The 10,061-nt window shown below is 40.4% G+C and overlaps 2 protein-coding genes across 2 annotated transcripts; one reads left to right on the top strand and one right to left on the bottom strand.

The window, feature by feature from the left end:
* The first annotated feature begins 2,312 nt into the window (after positions 1-2,312).
* LOC135674471 (pyrophosphate-energized vacuolar membrane proton pump-like) lies at positions 2,313-8,559 on the top strand. The gene is made up of 8 exons (XM_065184371.1): positions 2,313-2,691; positions 5,066-5,640; positions 5,864-6,243; positions 6,317-6,403; positions 6,494-6,824; positions 7,560-7,970; positions 8,092-8,151; positions 8,221-8,559. Exons 1-8 carry the CDS (start codon positions 2,454-2,456, stop codon positions 8,425-8,427), a joined length of 2,289 nt encoding a protein of 762 aa, XP_065040443.1. The 5' UTR covers positions 2,313-2,453; the 3' UTR covers positions 8,428-8,559.
* Position 8,560: 1 nt separating this feature from the next.
* On the bottom strand, positions 8,561-9,749 carry LOC135674472 (arogenate dehydrogenase 2, chloroplastic-like). Its single transcript, XM_065184372.1, has one exon. The coding sequence runs from the start codon at positions 9,715-9,717 to the stop codon at positions 8,647-8,649; it is 1,071 nt and encodes a 356-aa protein (XP_065040444.1). The 5' UTR covers positions 9,718-9,749; the 3' UTR covers positions 8,561-8,646.
* Between the last annotated feature and the right edge of the window lie 312 nt (positions 9,750-10,061).

The raw sequence follows: 10,061 nt of genomic DNA, 5'->3' as shown, positions 1-10,061 counted from the left end.
TATTATTTCAAAATGTATTATATCCATTTGTTAATTATATAATGAAATCTTAGTTATCTTGCTCGCTTGTATCATCCAACAAAATCGAGGATAAAGAGAAAAGATGAGGCCACACGCTTCCCTTTCCACACACATCGAAGATAGAGAGATGAGATGAGGAAGAGAGAGAGAGGAGCACATCTTCGCCACCACATGAAGGGGGTTGGAATCAAACAAAGAGTGCTCCTCCAACCAAACCCATGGAATCGAATGGAGCATAAAAGAAATATCTCCTCGAGAGGAGAGAGCACGCAAACCACTGTGGCGTTATCCACCGAGTCACGTCCTCTCGTGGATGGTGGATCGGATTCATCGAATCCAATTCGACCGTATCAGATAAGGATTAGAATTTTGATATCTTCCTATTTTTGCATATGTCATCTGACTTGTAATCTATTCGATCAGATTAATCGAATTCATTCATGAATTAACTTAACATTCTTAACATTGCAACATTCCAAAAAAATTATTTTAGTAGTTGTTATTTTAATTTTAAATTTAGCATATATATATATATATATATATTCTTACAAAAGTTAAATTTTAAATATTATCCAATTAATAATGGGTGGTGTTTAGAGTACATCTTCATCCAATTCATTTTTAAATGGATATAGAGAGATTGAGTAATATATGACTAACGCTTTGACTCTTAAGAAATATATATCAATCCTTCTAGAATACATTTATTAGTTGAAATTACATGAACCATATATCCATTGATCTTTCATCGACTCTCTTAACTAATTGCTCTCCGTCACACCATAACTTAATTTCTTGCGATTACGTTCACACAAAGAGAACATCACCTATCATACTAAAAAAATTTAAATTATTTATTTAGTATTTAGTCATTCTAAAGATTAGACATTCACTAAATTTTTTTTAATGTTTACTAATTTAAACATCGTAAAAATCTTATCGTACATACCTCGACTTAGTTTTTTCGAACTCAAGCGAGTAAATTCGATGCACCACCCTGCTTTGCTAATGACATTCTTGGGAAAAAAAGATATGGTAAGATCCAAGTCATCTTCCACAAAGACATTTTTTTTTATGTATGTACATTAATAATGATGTTTAAACTTTAGTCGACATTAATTAAATTTAATAATTTTATATTTATCTTTCGAATTAACTTTAAAAATGAAAATTTAAATAACCAATGAAAGTGATTAGATAAATAAAGATAATTAAGTTTAATATTTGATACCTTATTGATAATCATGATTATAGATAATTAGTCTAAGTTCTATTGGATAAATGTGCATTATTTTGTAAGATTGATTTGCATCAAATTTGGAGGAGAAGAAAACATATATGCCTATACAATTTTAGGAATTTTAGGGCAACAATGTATAAGTTTTCTCCTTGGGAAAATTCCTTGAAAAAAAAGTAATTTTATTTTTTAAAAATAGTAATATGAATAAAGGTAAAAATAAGATATTTTTTAAAAATAAAAATAATCAATAAAAATGATAACAGAAATATAGATAATTAAATTTAATATTTGTATATGATTAGTCTAAGTTTTATAGGATAAATATGCATTATTTCGTGAGTTTGATTTGGCCTCATACAATTTTAGGAATTTGAGGGCGACGCAAAAATCTTTTTCCTCTCCCTTTAAAGTAAATTTTATTTTTATTTTAGATATAACTAAATAATAAGGGTCTTATTTTCCGAATAAAACAAAGTAAGCAAAAAGCTGTTATCCGCAGGCGTCTCACACGCCACCGACACGTCTGCACCTTATCTCGGCCCATCATTTCCGTCCACTTGGTACGACTCCCTTTCCGGACCCATCGCGGCCGTCCATGCACGGTACGGCTTTCTTCATCCTCGCGACGCGACAAAGGACGCGACAATGAGGGAAGTAGTTATTCTCCGATACACCCCTCGGAGACTGCAAGAATTTTACATATACATCCTTTTCAAACTTGAAATTTTATATTATACCATTATAAGTTTTATATTACACAATACATCTTTTGAAATGTTAGGGAATTATGATTTATGTAAATTTATTTAGATTCAAATTTTTTTAGTTATTACATTAAGAGTCATTAAGCAAAAAATATATATTAGAAATTCATATGGTCTGCAGGGATAAATATAATATATTTATTATGTTTTCTCTGAAACGGATGACATTATATGCAACAGGAAAGAAATATATACTCTTTGTTGGTGCATTATGCAAAAAGCTCCTCTAACTTTATCTTTATCTTTATCTTTATCTTTTTGGCTCTCTCTCTCTCTCTCCCACTCTTTCCCTCTATAAGTCGTGAGTTATCGGGACGCCACCCTTTGAGAGTACAAAGTGTGTGAAGAGGAGGCCGCGAAACCCTCAGAACTCTCTCTCAGCCGCAGAAACACCGCCGCCGCTGACGTCCAGTGAGGATTAGTAGCCAATGGGGGCGGCGATACTGTCGGGCCTCCTGACCGAGATCCTGATACCGGTGGCAGCCGTCGTCGGGATCGCCTTCGCGCTGGTGCAGTGGCTGCTGGTATCCAAGGTGAGCCTCTCGCCGGAGAAGCCGGCCGGCAGCAGGGATGGGGTCTCCGATTACCTCATTGAGGAGGAGGAAGGGCTCAATGATCACAACGTCGTCGTGAAGTGCGCCGAGATCCAGACCGCCATATCGGAAGGTGGGAAATCTTTGATTTTAGCTTTGCCGAGATTTGGAGGGATTTAGAGATTGCTGTCTCCATCTGAGGGGAAAAACAAGATTTTGTGGTTCACTTGTTTTCCTGTTAATGAATTTGTTTTAGCTCAAGTGGTATTTCTATCAAAAGAATTCGAGCTATCAAAATTGGAGATTATAATATTCACAAAAATTGGTTAACTTGATCTGATCTGATAGTTCTCTTTCGGCAGAATATATAATTTGTTTGGATAAAAAAGGAATCATAATATATGCTGTACTTCTCTTACGCCTTTTCTTTTCCTTCTCGTTTCTTGGAGGAAGATGGGTTAAATTATGAGGTTCAAAAAAATATATAATATGTACACTTTTTCGTGGTTACCGTTGCAATGAGTTCAAGTAATTAGAAGAATAACCTCTGTTTCTTTTACGTGCTTTACCTCCATTTGATAAGTGATTATGCTATGGTTAGATAGTACAAGGCATGGTCTCTTTCCAGAAGAATCTAACTCAGTAAATGTTTCTTTATTAGTCCATTATATGTTGCATATTTTCTTGAATTTTTTCTTTTATGCTGTTATACGATTTGTGACAATTGCTTCAATTGATTTGCTTCTTGTTGATGTTTGTCGTTTTCTTATGCTAGGCTATGTAAGAGTAAGACTTGACGACGCACGTGGTTGCTTCATATAATCGTATATGGTTTGGTCCATTAAGTTCTATGATATTGTTGAATGAAAACATTTGGAAACAAAATACAGCACTAGAGCATGTTATGGTTAATTTTAATTTGTCTAAGTTGTATGATCCAGTTCATATGCATTGTTAATTAATTAAATTGGTATTTCCGTGGTCCTGTCCCTACTGTAGTGTCTAATTTCATGATCATCAATGAACATTACGAAAAAGGAGACCTGTAAATTTATCATGTCATTTGAACTGATTTTTCATGTGAGACGAACTTTGTATTCCTGTTTTGTCTTGAAATTGACTCTAATGCAGTTAATTTAATTATCACTTAGAGATCCATTAATCACATGGAAGTCTTTTTTATTATTGAATGCGTATCTTCTATCTGTAGTTCTACTTCTGATAAGCTTAAGTTGATTTTATAAGGTATTTCTGGAAAATGCAATGATTCCTTTATTTTTTTATATTTGAAAAAAATACGATTAGGCCCAATGGTACTGAATCCTCTCAATTTATTTCAACATTGTATAATAATACAGACATTTATTTCATGCAATATGATGCGTGGGTCTCTTAGAATACAGAAATGAAAGAATTGTTATTCTGATACTGCATAATGCATGCATATGCTGATTTAGCTGGCTTAAGTTGGATTAGCAAATATTTAATGTATGAAGTCCAGGTACCTAACCAATTACTTCTATTGTTACTAAATTGATTTTGTTGGAAGCTGATCTGGAACTTGTTATAATGGTTTAAGTTTATCTCCTTGTTGACGATTCTCATTTTATTAACCTAGCTATGTAAGAGCAAGACATGAAGATCCACTCCTTTGCTTCATCCAATCTTATATGGTTTCACCCAACAGAAAGTAGTGTAATATTGTTAAGTATAATATTGTTAAAGAAAACAAAAAGTGGAGCAACAGAGTATGTAAGCTTTATTTCAGAACATGTAAATGATCTGATTAACAAGGATTCTATATTTATATTAGGTTGTTTTTAGTGACTATATAGCTAATGTAGTGTCTGAATTTCATGATCATAGAAATTACAGCACAGGTTGCCTACAAACTTATCATGTTATTTAATCTGATTTCTTGTGTAACGGAATTCCATTTCCCCTTTTGTCTTCAGTAACTCTTTATCTCATTTAGTTACCACTTTGATCTCCATCAATCTTATGCAAGTCATATTTGTTGTTGAATTTGTAGCGTCAACGTGTGATACTCTATTTCTGACATTCTTAATTTTGTTTTGCAAAAGAAAATTGCTCAGTGCGAGAAATCACTAAAGTTTTTAATGTGTAATGTATAGTATATCTATTTGGTGATCGACACATTTGATGATGATTGTCTGATCAAATTTTCTAAATTTAGTGCTTCATGCAATTTATAACTATCAGTATCATTGACAGAGACAAACCTGTAGTTGTCGCTCATGTAATGAGTATAACTTTTTCTGTCTTGATTGAGTTATTGATTATTTCTTTATTGTACATGAATGTTAACTTCAACTAGTATTGTTTGAATAGGTTGCTGTGCACCTACAATTTGCTTAAGTTTTACTTCTTATGTGTTGATTTCCTTTTTTTTTTTTAATACTTTTTGCATATTGTTCACTTTGATGAACAACATATGACTTATATGATGATAGTCTGATAGCAAACTTCTCTATACATGTGAACAGGAGCAACTTCATTCCTTTTCACAGAATACCAGTATGTTGGAATCTTCATGGTTGCTTTTGCTATCCTGATCTTTCTCTTTCTTGGTTCTGTGGAAGGCTTTAGCACAAAAGCACAGCCTTGCACGTATAGCAAGGATAAATATTGCAAACCAGCACTTGCAAATGCTGGCTTCAGTACTCTCTCCTTCTTGCTTGGTGCAATTACCTCCCTGGTTTCTGGTTTTCTTGGGATGAAAATTGCAACTTATGCAAATGCAAGAACAACTCTAGAAGCTAGGAAAGGTGTTGGAAAAGCTTTCATTACTGCTTTTCGGTCTGGTGCAGTCATGGGCTTTTTGCTTGCAGCAAATGGCTTGTTGGTCCTCTATATTGCTATCAACTTATTCAAACTGTACTATGGTGATGACTGGGAAGGTCTTTTTGAGTCTATTACTGGTTATGGTCTTGGTGGCTCTTCCATGGCTCTTTTTGGTAGAGTAGGGGGTGGCATCTACACAAAAGCTGCTGATGTTGGTGCTGATCTTGTTGGCAAGGTTGAAAGGAACATTCCTGAAGATGATCCTAGAAACCCAGCTGTAGGTTCTTTGAGTATTTCTGTACAGTTAAATTCTCTTTCCATGCTCTTCCCTTAGTGATATGCCACTTCTTTTAATATTTTGAACTTTGCACCTTTAACTTTTTGTGTTAGCCTTTAGGATTTAGCGACCAAATGTTCCTGATGAATTTATCCAGTACCAGCATTTGAGACCGTAAATGGCTTTTCTGTTCCTAGTTTTTTCTTTTGTATACATCTTACAGGTGATTGCTGACAATGTGGGAGACAATGTTGGGGATATTGCTGGGATGGGTTCTGATCTTTTTGGCTCATATGCTGAATCATCATGTGCTGCTCTCGTTGTTGCCTCTATCTCTTCATTTGGAGTCAACCATGATTTTACTGCAATGTGCTACCCTTTGCTTATCAGCTCCATGGGAATCATAGTATGCTTGATAACTACTCTATTTGCAACCGACTTTTTTGAGATAAAGGTCGTGAAGGAGATCGAACCTGCTCTAAAGAAGCAGCTCATAATCTCCACTGCACTTATGACCATTGGTATTGCGATTATCAGTTGGATAGCACTCCCATCGACTTTCACAATTTTCAGTTTTGGTGAGCAGAAGAAGGTCAAAAACTGGTAAGGCATCATTTTCCCTTTAATTCTGAAGATGGTGAGTTCTTAAAATGATCTAATCATTAGAGCTGAACAGGGAGTTGTTCTTCTGTGTTGCAATTGGATTATGGGCTGGCCTGGTTATTGGATTTGTCACTGAATACTTTACAAGCAATGCATATAGGTAAGAACTTGGTTCTTCTATTCTGATGAACACGAATTATGATCATTTGTGGTTCATAGATAATGTCTTATGTTAACTACTCATTTGCAGCCCTGTCCAAGACGTTGCTGATTCCTGCCGAACTGGAGCTGCGACTAATGTAATTTTTGGGCTGGCTTTAGGATACAAGTCTGTCATTATCCCCATTTTTGCCATTGCTGTCAGCATCTTTGTTAGTTTCAGTCTTGCTGCCATGTATGGTATTGCTGTTGCTGCGTTAGGCATGCTGAGCACCATTGCTACTGGTCTGGCCATTGATGCTTATGGACCCATCAGTGACAATGCTGGAGGCATTGCTGAGATGGCTGGAATGAGTCACAGGATTCGAGAGAGAACAGATGCACTTGATGCTGCTGGCAACACCACTGCAGCCATTGGAAAGGTAGCATAATTCTATTGCCAAAATAATTTGCTGCATCCTATTAACCATGGTTGATCTGCTCGAAGCTTGGCAAGGAAACTTGTTCCAAGCTTGGTAATTAGAATGTTATTGCCTTTGTTGGTGGCTTTATTGCATTTAGACATGTTGATGCACTTAGACCCAACCATTGTTTGGTTCGAATCAGAATCGAACTCGGTTCATCGATGAAGAATCAAAATTGAATCGGATCAATGGTTTGAGTTTCGAACTGCACCGGAGCTGGGTTCTAGTGGTTCGAATTTGGTTCTTGGAATCTGGAACCGAAACCAGTGGTTTTGAACAGGTCAGAAAAATAAAAAAACCTAGATGGTCTGGGTTTGAAATTGGAGAGGTATTTTGGCAAAATTAAAAATAAAAGCAAAAAATTAAAATTGATGGTCTGGGTTTGAAATTGGAACTGAACTGCCCATTCTTGAACTGGAATTATCTAGAATTGATTCAGTTCTGGTTATAAATTTGACAGAATTGATGGTTTCGATTTTGGAACCGTGGTCTGCGCTAGATGCAGGATGGTGTTTTCTCATTATAGATAACATTTGCATAACTGCATTTGTTTAAGAAATTTGTTTGCAACTACCCTTGTGAAGCTGCTTTCCACTTTGTTTCCTTTGATTGCTAGCTATTAATGTTGCATTCAAATCATCACAACAGTCCTTGAATGTGAAAATGTTTCATATTTTAACTGCCTTTTCCCAGGGCTTTGCCATAGGTTCAGCTGCCTTGGTGTCTCTGGCACTCTTTGGTGCCTTCGTGAGCCGAGCAGCGATCTCCACAGTTGATGTTCTGACACCAAAAGTGTTCATCGGGTTAATCGTTGGTGCCATGCTTCCTTACTGGTTCTCAGCCATGACCATGAAGAGTGTTGGCAGTGCAGCTCTAAAAATGGTGGAGGAGGTCCGCAGGCAGTTCAACACTATACCAGGGCTTATGGAAGGCACCGCTAAACCTGATTACGCCACCTGCGTAAAGATCTCCACAGATGCCTCGATCAAAGAGATGATTCCTCCCGGCGCTTTGGTGATGCTTACCCCCCTCATCGTTGGAACCTTCTTTGGTGTGGAAACCCTATCCGGGGTTCTTGCTGGTTCTCTTGTTTCTGGGGTTCAGGTATGCAATAGCTTACTTGCTGTAAACTTCTTTGGTGTGGAAACCCTATCCGGGGTCTATCCGGGGTTCTTGCTGTATTTACCGACACACGGTGATGGTGGTTTCTTTATGCTGGCTGCAGATTGCTATCTCTGCATCCAATACTGGTGGCGCATGGGACAATGCTAAGAAGTATATTGAGGTACAGCTACCCTAAACCTTTGTGACCTGTGTTGGAATGCAATTAGCTGATCTCATATGGTGTTGTTAGGCTGGGGCATCGGAGCATGCAAGGAGCCTTGGCCCTAAGGGATCTGATCCCCACAAAGCTGCAGTTATTGGTGACACCATTGGGGACCCTCTCAAGGATACGTCCGGTCCGTCACTCAACATTCTTATCAAGCTAATGGCCGTGGAATCGCTCGTGTTCGCACCATTCTTTGCAACTCATGGTGGTCTCCTGTTCAAGATCTTCTAACATTCTTATCAAACTTGTTCTTCAGAGTACTCCATGATCTCCATCACATACCTTCCTCGCCTTTTGTTCGGTTGATGCTTGACGACGACGATCATGTTAATTTTGTGGTGTAATGACAGTGAACATTCTTGAGTGGATGAGACCAAACCTGTGTTGTTATCGCAAAGTAATATTGGGCACATACTTGACGAGAAGCAAAGGCACGAAGGAAGAAGGTCTTCAGTTTTCCTCGGCGCCAGGTGAACCGCCGCCGTTGGGACTCTGGAAGAGCTGCTTGCGCAGGTTGACATGCAGGCGACCGAAGAGCTCCTTCCTGAGGGAGTTGAATGCGAGCTCGAGGCGCTCGAGGAGCTCCGTGGAGTTGTTGTTGTACATGAAGAGGCCGTTGTAGAGGTCGAAGCTGTCGCTGCAGGTGTTTTCGACGAGTTCGAGCAGGGTCTCGAAGCCCTTGGTGTTGATGGGAGTTGGCTTGAGGTCGAGCTTGGCGAGGAGGCGGCCGACGGTGTGGGTCAGGAATTGGATCTCCGCGGCGTTCTCGTCGTGCTCCGTGCAAGACATCTCGACCATGCGGCAGCCCTCGCGGGCGAAGATGTCGAGGAAGCAACGACATCGGTTCGCGCGGTCCTCCGAGTCGCCGATGCGGACCTTGTCGTACACGAAAGGCAGGCCGGACCAGCCGTGCTTGCCGCTCTCGGGGCCGAACATGGGGTGTGTGCAGAGGATGTCGAAGTCCGGGGGGAGGAGTTGGAGAAGGAGGTTCTTGGGGAACTCCTTGACGGAAAGGACGTCGACGAAGAGGGTGCTGCGGCGGAGGCGCTGCAGGGGGAGGGATTGCAGCACGGCCTCCGTGGAGAGGATGGAGGTGCAGAGCACCACCACGTCCGGGTGCTGCTCGCACAGGTCGTGGGGGTCGCGGAAGAAGGCGGCGCCGAGGGATCGGGCGGCGGCGGAGTGGTCGGAGCGGGAGTGGCCGATGATGGCGTGGCCCTGCGCCGCGAACGTCCGCGCCAGGAACTGCCCGAAATTGCCGAAGCCGACGATCGCGATCTTGAGGCGCGCCCGTTGGTCCAGCTCCTCCGACGCCCCCGACTCGTGGTCGAACACCTGGGCGGCGCGCATCGTTCCGCCGGCCCCCGTGCGCCGCAGCCGGCTGGACGTCGTGAGGCGGAAGAAGGGGTTAAACAACGCGGGCTTCGGCCGGAGAGACGGCATATTCCGGAGCCCCCGCGGCGGCGGCGGCGGCGGAATTGGAGGGGATGGCGAAGCGATCCGGTACTGCGTGGGGAGCATAGCGAGAGGTGGGCTGAGCACGTGGCGAGGGCACGAGGGGCAGCGAAAGGGAGGAAGAGAGGCAATCAAGAGAAATACGTGGCAAAATAGCAGGTAATATATATAACCCAATTACTTAATACAGATAACACAATTAAAATAAATGTAATACTCAATTTCCGCCGAAATGCCTTCCAAATCAATCACACCAAATCTCCATGGGATTCGACTTGACCGACTCAATCTGCGCTGGCTTCTCCTATTCGTACGTCCGCATCGCGGGGACGGTTCACATACTCCTCTCTTTCTTTTATTATCGTTAGGTCAGCTTTGGGTGCCGAAGTGGGTCACAGACTCGACTGATA

This window comes from Musa acuminata, chromosome BXJ1-5 (assembly GCF_036884655.1).
Source record: "Musa acuminata AAA Group cultivar baxijiao chromosome BXJ1-5, Cavendish_Baxijiao_AAA, whole genome shotgun sequence".
NCBI classification, from domain to species: Eukaryota; Viridiplantae; Streptophyta; class Magnoliopsida; order Zingiberales; family Musaceae; genus Musa; species Musa acuminata.
This window is presented reverse-complemented; position numbering and strand designations above follow the sequence as displayed.

Bases quoted from the DNA above. Each gene is read 5' to 3' on its own strand.
- LOC135674471 (XM_065184371.1), top strand. From the start codon at position 2,454: ATGGGGGCGGCGATACTGTCGGGCCTCCTGACCGAGATCCTGATACCG. The intron at 5,641-5,863 runs GTAGGTTCTTTG...TACATCTTACAG, and splicing joins ATGATCCTAGAAACCCAGCT to GTGATTGCTGACAATGTGGG. The intron at 8,152-8,220 runs GTACAGCTACCC...TGGTGTTGTTAG, and splicing joins ATGCTAAGAAGTATATTGAG to GCTGGGGCATCGGAGCATGC.
- LOC135674472 (XM_065184372.1), bottom strand. From the start codon at position 9,717: ATGCTCCCCACGCAGTACCGGATCGCTTCGCCATCCCCTCCAATTCCG.